General features: G+C 40.6%; 1 protein-coding gene across 1 annotated transcript in view; it reads left to right on the top strand.

The window, feature by feature from the left end:
• KNTC1 (kinetochore associated 1) overlaps positions 1-24,570 on the top strand; it is a 75,215-nt gene that overhangs the window by 38,122 nt on the left and 12,523 nt on the right. The window contains exons 34-52 of the mRNA XM_029922745.1: positions 2,089-2,369; positions 3,206-3,378; positions 3,823-3,920; positions 4,833-4,971; positions 5,720-5,776; positions 6,474-6,637; positions 8,113-8,217; positions 8,587-8,715; positions 9,331-9,447; positions 10,892-11,001; positions 15,115-15,322; positions 16,924-17,013; positions 18,575-18,746; positions 18,829-18,887; positions 19,232-19,448; positions 20,281-20,354; positions 20,694-20,904; positions 21,029-21,138; positions 23,644-23,690. Coding sequence (XP_029778605.1) covers positions 2,089-2,369; positions 3,206-3,378; positions 3,823-3,920; positions 4,833-4,971; positions 5,720-5,776; positions 6,474-6,637; positions 8,113-8,217; positions 8,587-8,715; positions 9,331-9,447; positions 10,892-11,001; positions 15,115-15,322; positions 16,924-17,013; positions 18,575-18,746; positions 18,829-18,887; positions 19,232-19,448; positions 20,281-20,354; positions 20,694-20,904; positions 21,029-21,138; positions 23,644-23,690 — 2,561 coding nt within the window. The remainder of the gene's footprint in view (positions 1-2,088; positions 2,370-3,205; positions 3,379-3,822; positions 3,921-4,832; positions 4,972-5,719; positions 5,777-6,473; positions 6,638-8,112; positions 8,218-8,586; positions 8,716-9,330; positions 9,448-10,891; positions 11,002-15,114; positions 15,323-16,923; positions 17,014-18,574; positions 18,747-18,828; positions 18,888-19,231; positions 19,449-20,280; positions 20,355-20,693; positions 20,905-21,028; positions 21,139-23,643; positions 23,691-24,570) is intronic.

Genomic DNA, 24,570 nt, shown 5'->3' on the forward strand with positions numbered 1-24,570 from the left:
TCACGATCTCATGGTATGTGAGTTCAAGCCCCACATTGGGCTCTCTGCCCCTCCCCTGCTTGCATTTTCTCAAAAATAAAACCTTAAATATATGGATATATATATAGGTATCCTTAATTTATCCTTATATATCCATATATTTAAGGTTTTATTTTTGAGAAAATGCAAGCAGAGGAGGGGCAGAGAACCCATATATATGTATATATATCCATACGCATATTTCCTTTATATATTATATAAGTACATATACACACACATATATTTCCTTTAAAGAATCATGAACTATATTGACTATACAGTAGAAGCTGCATTCCTTCAGAAAAAGATGCACATTAAAAAGAGAAACCTCTTGGTTTAATCACTTGTATATTTATCTTTGACTAGATTGTACATGGATGATACATAATTCAAAAGGTTTTAAAAAATGGTAAATTTTATGTCATGTATATTTTATCACAATAAAAAATAAACTTACTAAAATTCTGTACTGCGTGTTGTAAACAATAAGGAATTCTTTGACCAAAACAGAAAAAAGGTTTGAAAGAATATAGAGTGAAAACAAGTCATCCTCCTGTCCTGATACTCTATCCAGTTTCCCATATTAGATGCAACCACTGTTACCAGTTTCTTGTGTTTTTATCTAGAAATAGTCTGTGGTTATAGAAGCATAAATATTTCTGTGGTTTCTAATAAAGAGGGAACTGTGACATATAATGACTAAAGTCTTCCACAACTTCTCTGTAGTAAACATGCTATTTATTTTTATAAATAAGTATTTCTACATGTTACACCCCTTTGGGAAAGATAGCTAATATTTGGAGGGAGGTAAAAGCATCAGTTTCAAAATTTTATATTTTATAAATAACTGACTACACCATAGATTAAGTTATGCAGCCATCAAAAATAATACTTGGGAAGCCTGTGTAATGAAAGGAGCAAGGGGAAATGCCGTAGTGTTAACTGGAGAAGGTGATGTGAAAGCGCCCGTACAGCTGCAAGGTGCCGGCGCAGGGGACTGAGAAGAGATACCAGACGGCGGTCACTGCTCCTTAGTTAACCAGGCTCAGCTCAGGCCTGTGTTTGCTCCCAGGGGGCACTTGGCACTGTGAAGAGAGTTTTGATAGTTTTTGATGTTGCTAGTGGCGTCCAGTGGGTAGAGGCTGGGGTGCTGCTCCAGTGCACAGGACTGGAGCCCCCACAACAGAGGATCGTCTGGCTAGATTGAGAATCCTTGCTCGAGAGGTCTAGGGGGCACCGGACTCATTCAGTTAAAAGAGCATGTGAGTTGATCTTGGGATTGTGAGTTTGATCCCCATGTTAAGTGTTGAGATTACTTAAAAAAAAAACAGAAGAGGAAGGAAAAGAGGAAGAGGAGGAGGAGGAGGAGGGGAAGAAGGAGAAAGAGGCGAAGGAGGAGGAGAGGGAGAAGAAGGTCATCTCACTGCCTCTTGGTATCCTTCCCTAGGCCTTGGGGATTTTTTTAATTGGGTCAGAAAAATAAATTCTGGGTTGGGAGTTGGCAGCCAAACAGGAGTTATTACAGAAAAGAGCAAACATGGTTTCTTGAGTCACCGAAACCTAATACTTAATCTGTCACTCTTGCTACTCAAGGATTCCCCCACAACAAAGAATGATCTGACACCGAGAAATGGTGTCAGTAATGCTGACAGTTAGAAAATCCTGGGTCGAGGGGTGCCTTGGTGGCTCAGCTGGTTAAGCGTCTGACTCCAGCTGAGGTCATGATCTCGCTGTTTGTGAGTTTGATCCCCGCGTCTGGCTTTCTGTTATCAATGTGCAACCCGCTCGGATTTTCCGTCTCCTTTACTGCCCCTCCCTTGCTCTCTCTCTCTTTCAAAAATAAATACACATTAAAAAAAAAGAAAATCCTGGGTTAAAATGGTTTTTCCTAGTTTTCAAACTTTTTATAGTATTGTTACTTTCATAACTTGAAACATACCATCTTAAATTCTTAATTTACAAGGGAGTCGTCTTTGAGGGAGAATTAAGGGGCGGGTTGAGACTCGCCGGTGGTTTTTGACCACAGCTGAACTGAACACATGCGGCCTGCTGTCCTGCTTGCCTTGCTAGGAGAACTTTGAGGTCTTCCTCTCCTTTGGAGATTACAGCAACAGCACCCTGGTCGCAGAGCTCCGTGAACAGTACATCAGAGCTCACGAAGTCGCACAGACTAAACACAAATCCCGGAGGGCCGCAGAGTCTGCCGCTGCCGAGGACAAGAGCCTGAGCGCCGAGTCCAGGCTGCACAGACAGGCGCTGGCCCTGCACTTGTCCATGCAAGAGCGGGAGGCCGAACTGACCTTGAGAGCCTTAAACCACGGGAACCTGGATGCAGCACTGAGAAGATGCAGGTGAGCCCCGGCCCCGTGCACCCACAGCTTGTGTGAAAGGATCACATGCTTCCTTGACCTCTTTGGTGATAGGGTTAAGCGTGTGACCTTGTCATTTTCACAGAAATTATTCTTGGTTTCTCGCCCTCAGAGCCTAGTTTGGGTCACAAATTGGAAGCATAGCAGGCAGGTAACTCACACAGTCGTTAGATAACCTAGCCGTTGAAGTTAGGTCTCCTTGCCCTCCGACAGCGGTATCTCAAATAAAAGACAAAGCACATTAGAAGGCATATAACATTTTTAAAGAGATTTTATTTATTTTTAATGTTTATTTTTATTGTATTTTAAGGTGTTTTTTTTTTTGAGAGAGAAAGAAGAGGCAGCACAAGCAGGGGAGAAGCAGAGAAAGAGAGAGAGAATCCTAAGCAAGCTCCACATTGTCCTGCAGAGTCCCATGCAGGGCCTGAACCCATCAACCATTGAGATCATGACCTGAGCCAAAACCAAGAGTCGGACACATAACCAACTGAGCCACCTGGCCACCCCAATGTTTATTTATTTTTCAGAGCGGGGACAGAAAGACCGTGTGAGTGGGGGAAGGGCAGAGAGAGAAATAGAATCTTAAGCAGACTCTAGGCTCAGAGCTGTCAGCACAGACCCCGATGTAGTTCTCGAACTCATGAGCCATGAGACGATGACGTGAGCCGCAGTAAGACACTTAGCTGACTGAGCCACCCAAGTGCTCCTATTGAAAGAGATTTTTAAATGGTGGTGGTGGTCATGTATTTAATCCAAGAAAGGCAAATGCATTTGCTTTTGCTCCGAGTGTTCTAACTTCGACACTTCCTTTTTCCCAGAGACTTGTTTAAGTATCACTGCAACGCCGACACCGGGGAAGTGCTGTTTTTGACGTGTCAGAAGCTGTGTCACATGTTGGCTAATGACGTTCCAATGGCAACACCTGTGGGCCTCAACCTTCCCTGTGAAATACATGCTCTAGCTTGCCAAGCTGCCACCATCTGCAGCCCAGGTGACAGGATTTATAACCTACGTAGTTTTGTGTTCTGTGCTTCATTTCACACGGATCTCCCACACACTGCTTCTTTATAGTTGGGCTTTGCCATGAAGACAAAAGATCGTTCTCTCCATTTTACAAAGGGCCAGTTATAATTGATTCTCCATGGGGCTTATTGTTTTAAAATATTTACAGATATTAACAATGTTGTTTCTGACCCTTGATGATAATTACTTTGATGGAATCGTGAAGTTCTTGGCTCTCCATGTAGGAGTTTACATCTCAGCCAAGCTTAAGAAAAAAGCTGAACTGTATCATTTAGGGTAGTCAAAGCTGCATGGAAACCTTTCTACCTTGTGGCCTTCTTTAGAATTTTGAATGATAATTATTAAAAGATTGGTTTTATTATTCCAAACACATGAAAAATTAGTGTAATGGTTTTTCTCAATTTTCTTTCAGATTACTTGCTCGATGCTTTAGAACTATGTAAATACACGTTAACGGCAGTAGAGCTTTCCAGACAGTGCCAAATGGATGACTGTGGAATTCTGATGAAAGTAAATTGCTTTTTTTTTTTAATGTTTTATTTATTTTTGAGAGACAGAGACAGCATGAGCAGGGGAGGGTCAGAGAGAGAGGGAGACACAGAATCTGAAGCAGACTCCAGGCTCTAGGCTCTGAGCTAGCTGTCAGCACAGAGCCCAACACGGGGCTGGAACCCAGGAACCATGAGATCATGACCTGAGCCGAGGTCGGATGCTCAACCAACTGAGCCACCCAGGCGCCCCAGTAAATTGCTTTTGAATTTCTTTTCCTTAAACCAAACCCCTGCCCACCCATATGTACCACTTTTAAGTTACTTGTATAGTTTATGAAAATACCGAATCCATCTCGTGGATTTTTAAAATTTATTTATTTATTTTAATGTTTATTTATTTTTGAGAGAGAGGGAGGGAGACAGAGCATGAACAGGATAGGGACGGAGAGAGAGGAAGACACAGAATCCGAAGCAGTCTCCAGGCTCTGAGCTGTCAGCACAGGGCCTGATGCGGGGCTCAAACCCACAAACCGTGAGATCATGACCTGAGCCGAAGTCGGACGTTCAGCTGACAGAGCCACCCAGGCCACCCCCACCTCTTGTATTTTCTTATTCTAGACCAGAAAACTCAAGGGCACAAAACCCTCATTTTCAGTGACATTTATTGGCTTTAAGTTGCCCTATCTTTTGAAATGTTGGGCCCCAAATAAGTCATCTCTGGACATTGTCCTTATCTTAGAGTAACAGTTTGATTTAGAATGGCATTATTGTAAGCCACAGACTACCCAGAAGAAACAAGACTACCCAGTTGTATTTGACCATCCAATCTGTGTTTGGCTTTATACATCTGATTCTGGGTTCTGCTTGGTGAAGATGGTATTTGTGTTTTGGATTGTATTTACTTGTGTCTTTTCTGTGATTTGGTTTTTAGACTTCCTTTGGAACTCACAAAGATCCATATGAAGAGTGGTCTTACAGTGACTTCTTCAGTGAAGATGGGATAGTTCTGGAGTCACAGATGGTGCTGCCTGTCATTTATGAGTTGATTGCATCACTTCTGCCTCTGGCTGGTAAATGTCACTTGTGTTGTTATTTTCTATGTATTTCTGCTTTAAGCAAGTTTAAAGTGTGGAGGTTTGGAACTAGGACCGCACACGGAATATGGTGCGTCTCGCAGGCAGAATGCTGACCCAAAGAAGCCAAACACAAAAGAACACATACTTACAATTTCATTTATGTAAAGTGCAAAGACGGGCCTATAAGGAAGCCGTGTTGTGCGAAGTCAGGAGTGGTTACCCTCGAGGGTGGATAATGATTGACTAGACACGGGAAAGACAGAGTTTCAGGTCTGGTAAGGTTCTGTTTCTTGGTTTGGGTGCTGGGATATCAGTGTATTCATTTCATCAAGTTGTAGGCCTACCTGTGTATTTTTCTGTGTATTTTTCTTATACTTAAGTGTTCTTTTTAAAAAAAAAATTTTTTTAACATTTAGTTTTGAGAGAGGGAGAGAGACAGAGTGTGAGCAGAGAAGGAGCAGAGGAAGAGGGAGACACAATCTGAAGCAGGCTCTAGGCTCCGAGGTGTCAGCACAGAGCCCGACACGGGGCTTGAATTCACAAACTTCGAGATCATGACATGAGCCAAAGTTAGCCACTTAACCAACTCAGCCACCCAGGCACCCCAAGTGTTCTTTTTTTTTTTAAGTAGGTGTTTGCTTCAGAGCATTATTTGATAATAGTATATTTGAATTTTTTTGGAATATGTGGTCTATAGGCAAGTTGTTCTATTTAGTGTTATGTGTTTCTCTCTCTTTTGTAGAAAGCAAGAGACATCCCTTGGATTCTACAAGCTTACCATACTGCTCTATTAATGAAGGTACTTGACATCAGAAATGTCCACTATTGTATTACAATTTTATAAATAACAGCAAAACAAATTCCTTGAAATCTTGAATATAAGTCTGACATGATGTTCTTTTTTTTTTTAATTTTTTTAAACATTTTACTTAATGTCGAGAGACAGAGAGAGATAGAGCATGAGCATGGGAAGGGCAGAGAGATGGGGAGACCCAGAATCTGAAGGAGGCTCCAGACTCTGAACTGTCAGCAGGGCTCGAACCCAGATCATGACCTGAACTGATGTCGGACACTTAACTGACTTAGCCACTCAGGCGCCCCTGACGTAATGTTCTTGATGTACTTACTTATGACTGTTACAGTGTTATTCTTCTAGAGGGTAAGGGGAGTATGGCATTGGCTTATGACATTAACTTACGAATCTCTTCATAAATTTTGGTTTTCCCAATGGAGAAATGTGGCTTTTTTTTTCAGCTAATGACTTTAGGATCTCAAACTAGATAAGTTACAATCAAACTTAGTTATTTTCTGGTTTAAATCAAGTCCATGTTAATTCTCTCATTTGCTAGCTTTAAGAATCAATTTTATGATGGTTATCTACATTGAAGACAGGTTGTCCCTGAAAACCGTTTTTCAATAGTATGATCTTTCTTTCTTTGAAGAATCTAAATACTAAAATACATTTACTTACATAAAGTACTTTAATTATTTCACAGGAGACAACCTCATTTTACCTATTATAAATTCCATCTCAGCCCTGCTCCAAAACCTTCAAGAATCTAGCCAGTGGGAACTGGCCCTAAGATTTGTCATTGGTTCATTTGGTACCTGTCTTCAGCACTCGGTATCAAGCTTCATGGATGCCAGTCTGAGTGGAAAGGTATCATTTTGAGAACAAATGGTTTCACTTTGGAGGAATATAGATACAAATACACCACCAAACAAAGAGATTTAGAGTCACATTCAGCTCTCCAACAAGGAAATTGATAATTTGTCAGTTTAAGAAACCAATGTTGGGGCGCCTGGGTGGCTCAGTCGGTTAAGCGTCGGCTTCAGCTCAGGTCATGATCTCACGGTTTGTGGGTTCCAGCCCCATGTCGGGCTCTGTGCTGACAGCTATCTCAGAGCCTGGAGCCTGCTTCAGATTCTGTCTCCCTCTCTCTTCCCCTCCCCGCTCATGCTCTGTCTCTCTCTGTCTCAAAAATAAATAAAACATTAAAAAAAAAAAAAGAAACCAATGTTGAGCATCTCCTTAAGATTTGGATGTGGTTCAAGGTACTTGCACACTTTTCATATTCAATCCTGACAACAGCCCTGAGAGCCTCCATTTTGCAAATGAGGAAGCAGACTGAGGGGGATGAAATCATTCAGCTGAGGTTTTAGGTTGCAGTGATACGTCTTTTACTCCAAACCCAGTGAGTATATTAATTAGGTCAAAACTCTACCTGCTGTTTGTTTTACTGTGGCCTGAATTATTATAATTATTACCTGAAAGCATCATTGAAAAGATTTTAGAAGACAGTACTTGTTGAAATCTTGCTTATGAAACTAATCACAGAGAGAACTGTATTCACTTCTATTCTGTTTATATTTGTTAAATGCCAGTTTTTTACAAAATTAACTTTAGTTTTTTATATATATGTACATATTGAAAGTGAGGGAGCTTGAAGTTTGGAGGAAGAGACAGAGACGAGAGAGAATCTTTTTTTTTTTTAATGTTTTTTTTTTTTATTTATTTTTGATACAGAGAGAGACAGAGTATGAGAGGGGGAGGGTCAGAGAGAGAGGGAGACACAGAACTGGAAGCAGGCTCCAGGCTCTGAGCTAGCTGTCAGCACAGAGCCTGACGCAGGGCTAGAACCCACCAACGTGAGATCTGACCTGAGCCGAAGCCGGAGGCTTAACCGACTGAGCCACCCACGCGCTCCGAGAGACGAGAGAGAATCTTAAGCAGGCTCCACACTCAGCATGGAGCCTGATGTGAGGCTCAATCCCATGACCCTGACCTGAGCCAAATTCAAGCATTAGATGCTTTACCAACTGAGCCATCCAGATGCCCCCCAAATTAACTTTATTTTAATAAAGGATAGCTTTAAAAATTGCACATTTTAAGCCTATCAACAATATATTCACCATGTCACCCACAGCACAATCAAGAGTCTTTGAAAAGGTTCCTTTTTGCCTCTTCCCAGTCAGTTACCCTCTCAGACGCGGCGTTCTGTCATCATAGGTTAAATGCCAGCCCATTTTGCATATAATGATGAATTTTCAAAGTTTCTTAATATTTAAGAAGAGTTTTCAAAATGATACATAGATAGAAGTGGACCTATGGATTCTTTTGTTCCTTTTTCAAAGTTGTTCGGAGAGGCCACATTACTTAAATCAAGGCATGTGGTTATGGAACTGAAAGAGAAAGCTGTTACGTTTATCAGGGGAAACGCTACCACTCTGTTGCACAAAGTGAGTATCTCTTCTTGGTAATCTCTCTCTCTCTCTCTTCTCCTGGCTGCATCTGATTTCTCAGGATAGGAGTGAGAGGGAGAGAGGATATTGGGGTTTGAAGAGAAGTGATGAGTGGTCAGGGAGAAGAGGGTAAGGGTTCTGTGCCATATACAACGTGTCCAAGTTGTGTCCTTAAGCTTATGATGATGATGAAGGATAGTGAAACTAAGCAAACATGTTGGAACCAAGTTACTCTTAATCACTTTTCATGAAACACTTATTCTTTCCTAGGGGTCATAATTAAATTTGGTAAGAAATAAGCATTCAGAGACCAAATTCTATTTTGATTGTAAAGAATGTTCTGTTCTTGATGCTTTCTTCCAATAGGTATTTAACTGCCGCCTGGTGGATCTTGACCTGGCACTGGGTTACTGCACTCTCTTACCCCAAAAAGAGGTGTTTGAGAATCTCTGGAAGCTCATAGATAAAGCATGGCAGAATTACGACAAAATTTTGGTATGAACTGAGCAAGCACATTTCTTGAAGTATTAAGAGATTTAGGGGGAAGAAATGAAGTTGGCTTTGCCACTTACAGAGTTAGCAGAAGAAACGTGGAACTAACTCACTTGTTTTCTACCGGCTTTTCTCTGACCAGTGACACGCCAGTGAACGTACACACGGCTCACAAGCATTGCTCAACCCAAAGAATTAAGATATTTTTATGTCTTCAATCTATACACAGCCATAGACCTTCACTTCTTATGCTTCTGTATGTGAAGTGAATTTTAAACCTTAGACCCATGAGCCAGTTCTTCAGTGTAAGACAAGTTTAACAGATGCAAAATTTCTCTTTGATGTTGTTTGTTTTAAAATTTGCCTTTTGTGGGGGTTTGTTTGCAGGATAACCAAAATTTGGTCTTTTCTTTGACGGAAAGCCAGACTGTATTTGTGGCATCATACTAAAAGCTGAATGACCTATCAACTGAGTAATGACTGTGTGGAGGAAGCACTGTAAAGCATTCCACACTGTTACCACAAAGAGATTGTGATTTTCATCGTGGGGTTTCATCTAAAAGGTCCTAGAACGTATTCTATTTGCGATTGAATTTTAATTATATTTTAATTTTTTAGGCAATATCTCATGTGGGCTCTCAGCTGGCCAGCCTCTACCAGGAAATAGAAACAGAGCTTAAGTTCCGTGAACTCAGTACTGATGCTCGGTGGGGTGTTCGTCTTGGCAAACTTGGTGTGAGTATTCTTCAGAGAACCATAAAGTTTGATCTATTCTGATGATGTTCCCAGGAAGTCTTAAAACAGAGGCGTCGTCCTTTTCTTCGGGAAGAGGATATGTGTTGTGGACTCATAAATTTTAGGATATTAAGTGTACACATTGATGTTTTCAAGGAAATAATTACCATTCACTTCATTTCCTGTTTTCTGTATTTTTAAGAAAATTAGAGGCTTGACTTTTTTTTAATGTTTATTTTTGAGAGAGTGTGAGAGAATGTAAGTGGGGGAGGGGCAGAGAGAGAGAGGAAGACACAGAATCTGAAGCAGGCGCCAGGCTCCAACCTGTCAGTACAGAGCCTAATGCAGGGCTCGAACTCATGAACTCTGAAATCATGACTTGAGCCAAAGTCGTACACTTAACCAGCTGAGCCACCCAGGTGCCCTTGATTTTTTTTTTTTAATGTTTATTTTTGACAGAGAGCATGCAAATGAGCAGAGCAGGGGTAGAGGGAGAAGGAGAGAGAGGGAACCCCAAACCGAGAGGGAGGGAGAATGCCAAATAAGCTCTGCACTGAAAGATGCAGGACTTGAGCCCATGAACTATGAAATCACAAGTGGGGCCGAAATCATGAGTTGGATGCAACTGACTGAGCCGCCCAGGTGACCCCCTTAGGCTTGACATTTTTTTCACTTAGCTTTCCCATTGATAGAAATATTATCTAGCATTAATTAACATTTAAGCTGTTTCAGACCCAGCTTTTGACCTCATGCTTTTATACTGCTATTTGATTAAAGATGAGTCAGCGTGGGGGTGCCTGGGTGGCTCAGTCAAGCGTCCAAGTTTTGGTTTTGGCTCAGGTCATGATCTCATGGGGTTCCATCCCCACATCAGGTGTTGCACTGACAGTGTAGAGCCTGCTTGGGATTCTCTCTATCCCTCTCTCTCTGCCCCTCCCCTGCTCTGGTGCCCGCTCTCACTCTCAAAATAAACTGAAATTTAAAAATTGAAAAGATAACATCAGTGTGTATACAGGTATACTGAAGTTTAAGAACTCATAGGGAAAAGTCACTTTTCATTTCATAAAAACAAAACTTCTTGACATTATGCATTTAAAACATTTTATGTTACTCGCAAAAGGAGGCTTTCAGGAATGTGGTCACTACAGAAAGGGTATGTGTTTTGAAGCCTAATTCAAATGCTGTAATGGGACTAGTTATCACTCACGACTAATTGATGAAGAGCCAAAGGATAGTGTGACTAAGGGGTTTTGCGCCCATAGCCACCTACACCTGAAATCTCAGAATGATGGTCAAGTTGGGCAGGGGGATATAAGAGGGCCAGAGGAACCTAGAAAAATGTTTATCTATATAAATGGATAGTAAACAAACAAATCACCATGGTATCCTTATTTTAGTACATTTCACCTTATTGGGAGTTTTGTTTTGCTCTTTTTATTTCTAGATTTCTTTCCAGCCGGTTTTCAGGCAACATTTTCTTACCAAGAAAGACCTCATTAAAGCTCTTGTGGAGAATATAGATATGGACACAAGCCTCATCCTGGAATATTGCTGGTAACTCGTTAAACCTCAGTGGTATTTTTATTGTTAGCTTAACGAACTGGTACTCCTTACTGCAAGAATATGGTAATCAGGTATTACTCCACGCAGTCCGTGGACCTTGGATGTTTCTTTTGTTTATCTCCAAACTAAGTGAATCCAGAACCTGATTAAATTCTCTAGGTTTATCACCTTTTAAATTCATGGTTATGTGAGTGTTTCCCAGACTTGCCTTGTGTGGAGCATCACCTGGGGCACCTTATTAAAAATAGAGATTCTGGGACGCCTGGGCGGCTCAGTGGGTTGAGCGTCCGGGTTCGGCTCAGGTCACGATCTCACAGTTTGTGAATTTGAGCCCTGCATCGGTCTCTGTGCTGGCACCTCGGAGCCTGGAGCCTGCTTCAGATTCTGTGTGTCCCTCTCTCTCTCTGCCCCTCCCCTGTCATGATCTGTCTCTCAAAAATAAATGTTAAAAAATAAATTAATTTAAAAAAAGAAAGTATTAAAAATAAATAAAAATACAGATTCCTGGGCCCCTTCCTCGTGGTTCTGATTCAGCAGATCTGGGTCAAGGCCCAAAATCTGATCCTTAATAGGCGTTCCAGATGATTCCCATGATAGAAAAGTTTGGGAGTATTGTTATGAGCAATTGACCTTATAAATAGGATCAACTTAGGGGCAAAGTAATCTTAAATGAAGATAAAATGTAATGAAAACAATGTAATGAAAAGCATGATTTAGGGGCACCTGGGTGGCTCAGTCAGTTAAGCATTGAACTTCAGCTCAGGTCGTGATCTTGTGATTCATGAGTTCAAGCCTCACACTGGTGATGCAGAACCTGCTTGGGATTCTCCCTCTCTATCTCTCTTTCTCTCCCTGCCCTTTCTCCACTTTAGGTCTCTCTCCCTCTATCAAATAAATAATAAACTTTTAAAAAGTTTATTTATAGGGGCTCCTGGGTGGCTCAGTTGGTTAAGTGTCTGACTTCGGCTCAGGTCATGATCTCATGGTTCATAGGTTCAGGCCCTGCATCAGGCTGTGTGCTGACAGCTCAGATCCTGGAGCCTGCTTCTATTCTGTGTCTCCCTCTCTCGCTGCCCCTCCCCCACTTGTGCTCTGTCTCTTTATGTCTCTCAAAGATAAATAATAAACATTAACATTTTTTTAAAGTTTATTTATTTTGAGAGAGTGAGTGAGGTGGGGGCAGAGAGAGGAGGAGAGAGAGAATCCCAAGCAAGCTAAACACCATCAGTGCAGAGCCCAGTGTGGGACTTGAACTCAGAACTGTATGATCATGACCTGAGCTGAAATTTAGAGTCAGATGCTTAACCTACTGAGCCACCCAGGCACCCTTATAAATAAACTTTTTTAAGTTAAAAAAAAAATAAGTGGGGGTATCTGGGTGGCTCAGTCAGTTAGGCGTCTGGCTTCGACTCAAGTCATCATCTCACGGTTCATGGGTTCCAGCCCTGCTTCGGGCTCTGTGCTGACAGCTGGAACCTGCTTTGGATTCTGTGTCTCCCCCTCTCTCTGCTCCTCCAGTGCTTGTTCTCTGTCACTCTCAAAAACAAGTAAACGTTAAAAAAGTTTTTTAATATGATTTAGGGAGTATTTTAAAAGCTAGTAAGTAAGTAAGAAAAATAAGTGAATAAAACTAAATGTTTTGTTTATAGATAACAGAACTGTGATAAGTAGGAATAAATAATATCTCAGATGTTTATCTAATAAATAGGAGGATCAGTTTCCTGGCACTTTAGTAGTTTCAAAGTGCTTTCACACACCATCATTTAATTTTTACAATTTTTATTGCATATTAGCACCAATTTATATATGAGAAAACACACTTATGTTAGGTGACCTATTCAAGGTCAAATAATAAGTGATTGCTTTTAAAATACTGTTCCTCCCCATGCTCTGTCTCTCAAAAATAAGCAAATATTTTTAATTTCATTTTTTAATTTTTTTATGAAAATATTTTTTTTAACATTTGTTTATTTTTGAGAGAGACACAGAGCATGAGTGAGGGACAGTCAGAGAGGGAGGGAGACACAGAATCTGAAGCAGGCTCCAGGCTCTGAGCTGTCAGCACAGAGCTTGACACAGGGCTCAAACCCACGAACTGTGAGATCATGACCTGAGTTGAAGTCAGACGCTTAATCGACTGAGCCCCCCAGGCGCCCCTAAAACATTTTTTTAATGGTCCTACTTAAAGCTTTTCTCGATATGTGTTGTTACTCTGTCTAGCAAATTAAGCTATCATCCTAATAGGGCTTACGGCATTTATAGTTGTCTATAACTTCATTCTTAATGTTTTTTCAAGTTTTCATTTAAATTCTAGTTATTTGACATACAGTGCAGTATTGGTTTCAGTAATAGAATTAAGTGATTCATCACTTACATACAACATACATGTTCATCATAGCAAGTGCCCTCCTTTATATATTTTTAAATTTTGTTTAATGTTTATTTATATTTGAGAGAGACAGAGACAGAATGTCTGTGGCGGAGGGAAAGAGAGATAGGGAGACAGAATCTGAAGCAGGAGACACAAATCCTGACGCAGGGCTCAAACTCATGAACCGTGAAATCATGACCTGAACCAAAGTCTGACACTTAACCAACTTAGCCACCCAGGAGCCCCAGCAAGTGCCTTCCTTTCTACCCATCACCCATCTCGTCCATCTCCCACCCACCGCCTTCTGTCAACCTCAACCCTGTTTGTTCTCGATCTTTAAAAATCTCTCATGGTTTGTTTCCCTCTTTTCCCTCCTCTACTATGTTCATCTGTTTTGTTTCTTAAATTTCACATATGAGTGAAGTCGGATGGTAGTTGTCTTTCTCTGAATTATTTCACTTAGCATAATACACATAAAAGCTCCATTCTTAATTTTTAAGTCTTTATTATAATTTTTCTAATAAGATGGAACATTATAAAATCAAAGTTCCATATAATCTTACCCCTCAGGAATAATCATTGTTAAAGGAATTTGGCCTATATTGTTCTTTTATTTCCCCTATGCATATAAAAACATGCATTCTTTAAATCTATCAAAAACAGAATCATACTTTACAAACTACTTTTTGGCATGCATCATTCACTTAATAGTATATTTTTAAGATTGGTACATATAGGTCTTCTTTACGACTCTTGAAGTCTGGCATTCCTTGGTATGAATGACTAATTTAGCCCTTTTTCAATGGATAATTGAGTTCTCAGTTTTTAAATATTACAAACAGTTGTTGCAGCAGACATCCTTATATGTGTATCTTGGCTACTTTTTGTGAATAGTGTGAAAGTAGAATTGCCCTATTAAGGGAATTAAAGATTTTCAATTTTATTACAAATTTATCCCCAATATTATGCCATTAGATGACCATGATTTTTTTAGAGTTTATTTTATTTTTATTTTGAGGGACAGAACTCAAGCTGGAGGAGCAGAGAATCCCAAGCAGGCTCCATGCTGTCAGTGTGGAGCCTGACGTGGGGCTCTGTCTCATGAATTGTGAGATAAAGACCTGAGCCAAGACACTTAACTGACTGAACCACCCAGGTGCCCCAAGATCTGATTATTATTATTTTTTAATGTTTATTTTTGAGAGCATGTATATGAGCGGGGGAGGGGCAGAGAGATAGGGACACAGAGGAACTGAACCAGGCTCCGCGCTGACAGCACAGAGCCCAACATGGGACTGACTCAAACCCACCAACATGAGATCATGACCTGAGCTCAAGTCAGATGCTTAACCATCTACCCAAAGGGCCCCAAGGTCTGATTTTTTTGAAGTTTATTTTGTTTTTGAGAGAGACAGAGAGAGCTTGGGCAGGGGAGGGGCAGGGGGAGAGGGAGAGAGAGAGAGAGAAGCCCAAGCAGGCTCTACACCGCCAGCATGGAGCCTGATGTGAGGCTCAAACCCACCAACTGCGAGATCATGACCTGACCTGAACCCAGGAGTCATACACCTTGACGGAGCCACCCAGGTGCCCCCAAGATCAGTAATTAACTCTGGTGATGAGTATTTGATCTGATAAAGAGGCGGGACAATGAGAGGGTTAGATGGGAGTGTGTTGGTGAGAAATTATATGAAACGCATGCAGGACGTTAGGGTGTAATTGAATACTTCTTTTAGCACATTTCAGTTGGACTGTGATGCAGCTCTTCAGCTATTCATCGAAACACTGCTACACAACACCAATGCCAGCCAAGGCCAGGGAGACGTGAGCACACAGTCCGCAAAGCAGCAGCACCCCAAACTCCTGGCCAAAGCCCTGGAAATGGTTCCTCTACTGACGAGCACGAAAGATCTGGTCATCAGTCTTAGCGGAATACTACATAAGGTAGATGAACGGGGACCTGAATGTGTCGGGTCGCCTCATACATCCCTCCTGTCGTTAGCTAATTTAGGTACATAGGGTAATAAGCTGGAAAAGTAAGTCCTATATTTTTTTATCAACTTTTATTTATTTTTTTAACGTTTTAATTTTATTATGTCTTTATTTTATTTTGAGAGACAGAGACAAAGAGTGAGCCAGGGGAGGGGCAGAGAGAGAGGAAGACACAGAATCGGAAGCAGGCTCCAGGCTGTGAGCTAGCTGTCAGCACAGAGCCCGATGTGGGGCTCGAACCCACGGACTGTGAGATCATGACCTGAGCCAATGTTGGATGCTTAACTGACTGAGCCACCCAGGCGGCTATCAACTTTTAATTTTGATAATTTTAGATTCCTGTCTTTTTAATATAGTTTAATGTAGTAGTGTTTCTCCCTTTTCCCCTGAAAATAGAAATAGCATTTTTTTAGACTTTTGAAAATAGCACACATTCTTTGAAAAAGATCAAACTAGAGAGAAATATAAATCAAAAAGTAAAATCTCTATAACCCCATTCCCATAGATAAAAATGTTAGAAGTTTGGTGACTATTTTAGACTAAATATCCTATTCTGTTATTCTTGTTTTTTTCCACTGAATATATTTATAGTCATTATGTTTCAATAACACCTATCTCATTTTTGACAGATACATATTATTCTACATGGATGAAACATACTATAACCAAGCCTTTAAGGATGGACATTATATTATTTCTATATTTTAGCAATAAATATTGTTACAGTGAATATCCTCATTGTATATATCTGTATACACACACACATATTTGCCCTCTTGTCTGATTATTTTCTTAGAAGATCTTCCTGAGAATTGAACCTTTTAGGTCAAGGAGAAGTTTGGGGAGGAAAGGTGGATGGAAGGGCAAGGAAAATTATGAGATACAAGAAATACTTCAGTATTTCCTGAAATTCAACCAAAAATATTATAGACTTTCACAGAAGTTCTAGGTACTACGGAAATCATCTTCCCACTTAGTTCAGTGTTTTATTCATGTGACTCGAGTTGGCATTTAAGAAATAAAAAAAAAAAAAGTAATGGTGTGTGGGCAGAAACAAAGAACAAAGAGAATACTTCCTTTCTTTTCATGAACATATATAGATGCCACCCAGGTAATTTTTGCATTTTAGTATGTGGTTAGAGCCAGAATGGAATCCCTGCAGAAACTTTTGCTTAGAGGCCCACACTTTTAATTACGTAATTTTCAAGAAAAGTGTCCATTTCCTTCTAGTGTACTTTTCCCATCTTAAATGGAAGACATAAAAGTATAAAGATCTTACAAAATTATGAAGTTTTTGTATATTTATTCTTTCTAGACTTTTAGGACCCTAGAAACAGCTTTCTTTTTAAAATCACTTCTGAGACATTTTAAAGTTTATCGTGATACAACTAATTTTAGAGATAAGAGCATTTTAGTTAATTTGTAAAAGAATTATCTAATCTAAAAGTATGGCACACTTGAGATTTTACATTTTTGATCTGTACTGACGACCATAATAAAACCTGACCTGGCACCATCTTCTCAAGTTTTGACATGTTTGTACTTTTATACAGTTGGATCCCTACAGCTACGAAATGATTGAAGTGGTCCTGAAGGTTATCGAAAGAGCTGATGAAAAGATAACCAACATTAATATCAATCAGGTATAACTAGTATATTATAGACTTTAGAATTATCTTTATGCTTCTTTTTGGATCGTTTAACAAAATTGTCATGTAGGACCCTCCTGGACTGTCCTGTGAGCATCATATTTCATTCCAATTCCTCTTTATTTTTTTATTCTTATTTTTTGTTAAGATTTTTAAAAATGTTTTTTATTTATTTTGAGAGACAGTGTGTGCATGTGAGTCGGGGAGGGGCAGAGTGAGGGAGAGAGAGAATTCCAAGCACACTCTGCACTGTTAGCACAGAGCCCCACGTGGGCTCCATCTCATAAACTGTGGGATCATGAGCTAAGCCAAAATCAAGAGTTGGCTGACTGAGCCACCCAGACACCCCTGGTTCTTCTTCTTTAAAAGGGACACAGAAGTGAAAAGACTTCTCATGCTTGGGGCACCTGGGTGGCTCCATTGATTAAGTGTCCAACTTGGGCTCAGGTCATGATCTTTTGAGCCCCAGCATGGGGCTTTGCACTGACCACAGAGACTGCTTTGGATTCTCTCCCTTTCTCTCTGCCCCTCCTCCACTCATGATTTTTTCAAAAATAAATAAATACTTCTCATGGCCTCCATATTATATTATTTATCTTAATCCTAATTTGGCTTTATCAAGGCAGTTTAAATTTGTCCAAGAGCATAAAGTCACTAAAGATTTGGATGTTATATGGAAACCAATTTGACAATAAACTTTTTTTTAAACAAAAGGACTGATTTGGAAGAATTAAAGCAAAAGTTTCATGATTCGGCAAGAAAATTTAAAAAAAATGGGACCCAGAGTTAGAGTCCACTTTCTATATTAGTAGGTAGGACTGAATCAATTCCAGTGCTTTCAGTAACTTCTTTGTCTTTTCTGAATTTTGGTCATAGTAGCTTTTGTATCTTTTCAAAATGGGTTTTAGACATTAAAAGAAAATGGGTTGGTCCAAAAAGTTATATAAGCACCCAAAATATCAGATATAAGCCTAAAGAAATTTTGTAAAGGTATAGAGGATTAGTTTTAGATCTACTGCCTATGTTTTTAAAATGAAATCCAGTAGTTTTGGTACCTCCCTCAGACTGTTCGAAGAGCGTATGGGGAACTGTCAGACTCACAAACATCCCACCAACAATAGGTTCCATTAGTTTCTCTGAGCAGAATTTTTTTTTAAATTTTTTTTAGTGTTTTATTTATTTTTGATACAGAGAGAGACAGAGAATGAGAGGGGGAGGGGCAGAGAGAGAAGGAGACACAGAACCGGAAGCAGGCTCCAGGCTCTGAGCCAGCTGTCAGCACAGAGCCCGACGCAGGGCTTGAACCCACAAACGTGAGATCTGACCTGAGCCGAAGTCGGAGGCTTAACCGACTGAGCCCCCCAGGCGCCCCCCTAATTTCTTTAATCATCATATAAATTACGGCTTAGAAGGATAATCTTCGGTGTAAAACCACAAAAGGTTTTGGTTCTCTATGAAAACAAGACCATCTCAGGAATGGAATTCTGTGATACTCTCCAGTTAGTTCAGAAAGAGGTTTAAGCTCACAGGAAAATACATTTATATTTCAACACAGGCTCTGAGTCTTCTGAAACATTTGAAATCCTACAGAAGGATATCTCCTCCCGTGGACCTAGAATATCAGTATATGTTGGAGCACGTGATAAGTTTGCCAGCAGCGGCCCAAACTAGACTGCCTTTTCATCTAATATTCTTTGGCACAGCACAGAACTTCTGGAAAATTCTCTGTAGGTTCCTTCTTATGAATTTTACTGAATAGCCAAAATTAGTTTTCTTAAGCAAATCATACTCTCCTTGTTTCATTTTTAGCTACAGAACTCAGTGAAGAATCTTTCCCAACACTGCTCCTAATCTGTAAATTAATGAAGGTAATGGGTGAGACTTAAACCTATCTTTACCCTCTAGTTAACTGAGACCCGCGCAGGATTTTGTGCTGCCTTCGTGTAAAACTCTTAAAGGCAAGCATATAAATCAGCCGTAAGGTTTTTTATTTTAAGTAAGTCTTTTTTTTTTTAATGTTATTTATTTGGAGTGGGGAGGGGCAGAGAGGGAGAGAATCCCAAGCAGGCTCTGCACTGCTAGCAAAGAGCCCTTTACGGGGCTTGTTCTCACGACCATGAGCTCATGACCTGAGCCCAAATCATTCTGATGTTTAACTGACTGAGCCACCCAGGTGCCCCTAACCTTAAGTTTTCTTTTCCTCTCTTTGAAGTTCTCTTTGGACACTCTGTATGTGTCTACAGCCAAACATGTTTTTGAAAAAAAACTGAAGCCAAAGCTTCTGAAGTTAACACAAGCTAAAGCGTCAACACTGATCAACAAGGAAATAACGAAGATCACGCAAACCATCGAATCCTACTTACTGTCTATAGTTAACCCAGAGTGGGCTGTAGCTATTGGCATCAGTCTTACCCAGGATATCCCAGAAGGTAGAGATTCTTCCTCTTAATGGACTCGAAATGGTCACTTGTTGTTTTGAACTTGCAGTAAAAAAAAGTTACTCCTTTATTTTTGAGAAAAGGCATTTAAAATTACTGATGGTAGTTCAACATGGATGTTATGTGCCCTCTCTCTTCACTTGGTGCATTGCTGAAATTATTAAAATTTGCTGAATGTTGAAAAGGCTCCAGTGAAGTCAGCAGGCTCCTTGCAGCTTATCAGGGTGGGGAATGTGGGTGTTCTGTGCCTTGTCTGTAAGGATGGAAACCGATGCTTCCTGATAGCCACTCCTACTTCTAGGAATGAATCCTTACATGTTCTTGCTTAGCCGGACAAGCATGCAAACACAGGCACTTACTGCCATGTTTTTAGCTGTAACAGAAGTCAAAAATAAATGAATTTAAAAAATAAATAAAAATAAATAAATTTAAAAAATGCTTATTTGTCAGGAACTTATTTTTAAAACTAGAGCATATTCATTGAATAGAATACTGCGTAGTTGATTTGGAAAGATACCCGAAGTGTGTATTAAGTGAGAACAGTGGACTCTTCTACACATATGATCTTAGCCCGTTGGGTTAAAATGTGTGCCTATACACACAGACATACCCACATATACACAGGAACCTTCTGAAGGAATAGAAGCTGAAGAGGAGCCTCTGGGCTTTTACTTTCTACTTTGTATCCTTCTGTTTAAATTATTTTTTTCCTCTGAGTATGCATTCTCATATTTAAAAAAAAACTACCTCACTAATTTGATTAAAATACGTTTGTCTTAAAAGGATTAAGATCTGTTTATAAATCTCTTCTTTATCTGTTCAGGTTCCTTCAAAATGTCCAGCTTGAAATTCTGCCTGTATTTAGCTGAGAGATGGCTACAGAATATCCCACGTCAGGTGCGTCTGACCGCGTGCCAGAGGCTCTCCTCCCTTTTCACTTACACAGTCTGCTCCCTGGCGCACGGTCTCACCCCACCCTGCTGACACCTTCCCCCCCCCCCCCCCCCCCCCCCCCCCCCCCCCCCCCCCCCCCCCCCCCCCCCCCCCCCCCCCGCTGACGGGTGTCTTCAAGGGTTGGATACCTAAAGTGGATAAAGAAGATGAGGGTTTGTGTAGATGTGTAAACGATGTAACTAAGGCAGGGAGGGACCTTGACTGATAAAGATGGATTCTTTGCCTCACCTGAGGTTTAGAACGTGACCTTTTCTTTCTGCCTGGGTTGTTTTTTTTTTAAAGGATGAAACACGTGAAAAAGCAGAGGCTTTGTTGAAGAAGCTTCACATTCAGTACCGACGGTCAGGCACGGAAGCCGTGCTCATAGCCCACAAGCTGAACACCACGGAGTATCTAAGAGTGCTAGGGAAGCCGGCACATCTCATTGTCAGTCTGTACGAACATCCGAGCATAAGTCAGAGAATTCAGAATTCCTCCGGCAGAGATTATCCCGGTGAGGACAAAGTACCATTTATCTTTCTGCTCTGGGAGAACTGTCATTCGATTCCCAGTTATCTTGCACTGAAAACTTGGGGGGGGGTTTTCTTTTTTTAAATTTTTTGTCTTGAATATCTTAGATATACACACAGCCGCCAAAGAAATTGCCGAAGTTAACGAAATTAATTTGGAGAAAGTCTGGGACATGTTGTTGGAGAAGTGGCTGTGCCCGTCCACAAAACCCGGTGAGGTCAGTCCGCCCGGGAGAGGCTCTGCTGTATCTGTTGGGCCCGCACTGACAGTCCTTCCGATTGGGAGCGCAGACTCCTTTTAATACCTTCTGTTATCTGATGTGTCTTCATGAGGTTACTTCCTTTTTCTTTCCATTTAAATATTGTTTTGTCGCTATTTTACCTTTTAATTGGTGATTCCAGATGAACTCTTGTATAAAAGAAGTGGCCTATTCTTAGATTCATATGATTAACTTTTTACTTTTCTTAGATTCATATGAGTTCTTATTTTGAAATAATTTTAAACATACAGAAAAGTTGCAGTAGTATGAGAGAATTCCTGTACATCCTTCACCCAGCTCTGTCGATGTTAACATTTTGCCCTATTTGCTTTCCCTATAATATATATATTTACAATATTTTTCTGGATTGTCTTTGAATGTATGCCCTTTTACTGCTTAACAAGTCTGTATATTCTAAGAAGGCTTTTTTCTTACTTAACCACAGTATGATTATCAAAATTAGATAATTTTAAGTTGATACACTCTTGATACAATACAAACACAGGCTTGAATCTGTGGTCCACATTATAATTTAATGAATTGTCCCAATAATGCTCTTTAAAAGAACTTTTCCCCCCCTGGACCATGGTCTAGTCTCAGACTATACATATCTTTAATCTCTTTTAATCTAGAATATTCCGTAGCTTTTCCTTGTCTTTCATGACACCTGACTTCTAAAAAATAAGGGTTTTTTTTTTTTTTTTTTTTACTGTTTATTTACTTTTGAGGGAGAGATGGAGTGTGAGTGGCGGAGGGACAAAGAGAGGGGGAGACACAGATTCTGATCAGGCTCTGGGCTCTGAGCTGTCAGCACAGATCCTGATGCAGAGTTCAAACCCATAACCGTGAGATGACCCGAGCTGAAGTCAGACACTTAACCCACTAAGCCACCCAGGTGCCTCTGACGTTTTTGAAGAGTGCAGACCAGTTATTTTAGAAGCTATCCCTTGATTTGTGTTTGTCTGATATTTTCTCATGATGAGGCTCGATGATCATTTTGGGCCAGGATCCTACCTAAGCGATGTCATGTCCTTCTCAGGGTATAACATTTGGAGGCATATGATATCTGTTTGCCATAATAGGTGATGTGAGTTTAAATAACCTGGTTAAGATGTAGTCGGTGTCCATATCACATAGTTGCTGTATTTCCTTTTGTAACTAGTCGGGGAGGTGTTTTGAGGTAATTTAATAACTTGTTCCTCTTCAAACTCCTTTCCCCACCACACATAATCCGCTTTAGCATCGATTGACGATTCTTACTCCAATCTATTTAGCCTCTGATGGGGTACTGATGTTTTTAAAGGGGGGGAGCCAGTTGGTTTGCAAAAATGTCTCCTTCTTATGACGTTTCTCATGATTAGACTCAGGTTGTGTGTTTTGGACAAGAATACGGTCTAGGTGATGTGTTGTTTTCAGTGTATCACATCCAAAGGCACATAGTGTCAGTCTTTTAGAAATAGTCTATCACATTCATGCTGGGACTCAGCAATCCGAACACAGAATTTTCTGCACTATTTCTGTGTTTTCAGGCAGAACTCAATTAGGGAGCCTTCCTTTATCCACCTAGACGGATAAGCTTGAAAAAAATCTGTGTGTCAAACAAATACTGTAACTGAAATGACATTATGTTTTTAATTATTTTTTTATATCCCTTAGCATTCAACTTAGCAATTATTTATTAAATGTTTGCAAAGAGCAAGGACTGTGCTTCAGTGGAAACAGAAGCATGTATAGGCCGCATAGAATCTGTGGTTGACTCAGAAACCAACATGTTTTAACTTCTACATAAATGTGGAGAACTGAACAAAAGCACCCTGAAGCCAGGAACTGTGACTATCCACAGCGCCTTGCACGTTGTTGTACTGAATTCCTGAAGGACTGATTTAAAATCCATGGAGTCCTTTCCTTTTAAAAATTACCCAGTGACTGTGAGCGGCAGGAGGACAGGAACATCTGTTTTGTTCACTCAGGCGACCCATGTGCCTGGGATTGTGCCTGGCACATAGTAAGTGCTCAGTAAATATTTTTTGACTGAATGATGTGAGGAAACTAATTTTGGTTTTGGGGTGTTTTTTTTAATGTTTTTATTTATTTTTGAGAGAGAGAGAGAGGCAGAGTGTGAGAGGGGAAGGGTCAGAAAGAGAGGAAGACATAGAATCCAAAGCAAGCTTCAGGTTCTGAGCTGTTAGCACAGAGCCCTATGCAGGGCTCGAACTCACAAACTGTGAGATCATGACCTGAGCCAGAGTTGGACACTTAACTGACTGAGCCACCCAGGTGCCCCATTTTCTGGAAACTAATTTTGAAAGGAAAAATTTTTCATAAGGTAATGGGTTACATTCTAATGTCTTCTATGTAAACATAATTTGGTATATTGGGTTTTTCACCTAATAGATTGTGTTAGCTTCTATAGTCCACAAACTTAGTTTTTTTTTTTTTACTTTGTTTTTCACTTTTTCAAAGAAACCATCAGAATTATTTGAACTTCAAGAAGATGACGCACTCCGAAGGTACTCTTTTTTTACTTACATGTGTCTGTATCTTGTTGCCCAGTAGGAATCTTACAGTAAATCTGTCAGAGGTTGGTTTTGAAAAGTCTGTTCTTCATGTAATTTGAGTCAGAGTCTCTGAGAAGAATCACTTCATTGATACATGGCCCTGAGTATGTACAGCTGTCTCCAGTGGAGTAAACAACCATGATCCAGAATTTCTGAACCTTCAGTGAGTCCCAACTGACGCTGAAGGTTCTTTAGCAGAGAATGCACCTCAAACAAAGGAGTACTCTTATTCGCTCGGCTAGGACTCTGGCCCCAGACCCCTGTGTATTCTGTCTCCCAGGTGAGCTGGGCGGGTTCAGGAATGGGCCACCCGCCTGCCTTTCCTCTTCTAAGCCTGAGACCAAGGAAGGCAGGTTGGTTTCATCTAACATGCTAAATCTGATTGGTTGTGGCTTGCCGACTCTATCTGGGCCCAAATCAAAAAGGCTGTGGGAATCCATTAATGACGCTTGGCACAGGCACAGGAGAGGGAGTGGTGACATGCATGCCAGCTTCTTGCCGTTCCTGGTCTAGACCAAAAGTAGGTCAACTCACTTGGGAAGCCCTACACCCTGCATCAGCCCTGGATCTGATAGATAGGATGTGAAAAGGCAAACCCAAGACAAGAATTTCTCCTGGTTTGGGCAGAGCTGGCTTACCACCCCCTCCATGCCCTCCTTTCCTTGGACCCCACCTTGTCCTTGCTTAGTCTTTTAAGAACAGTGGCACCTTTGTCTAAGCAACAGGTAGATTCATCCTGCAGTGTCTAACTGAACCAGCCACAGTGGAAAGTCTTACAGAGAAACGATTCAAAGAGAGAAAAAAAGAAAATCCCTAGGAGATCCCAGAGGGA

The sequence above is a fragment of the Suricata suricatta genome, chromosome 14, assembly GCF_006229205.1.
Source record: "Suricata suricatta isolate VVHF042 chromosome 14, meerkat_22Aug2017_6uvM2_HiC, whole genome shotgun sequence".
NCBI lineage: Eukaryota > Metazoa > Chordata > Mammalia > Carnivora > Herpestidae > Suricata > Suricata suricatta.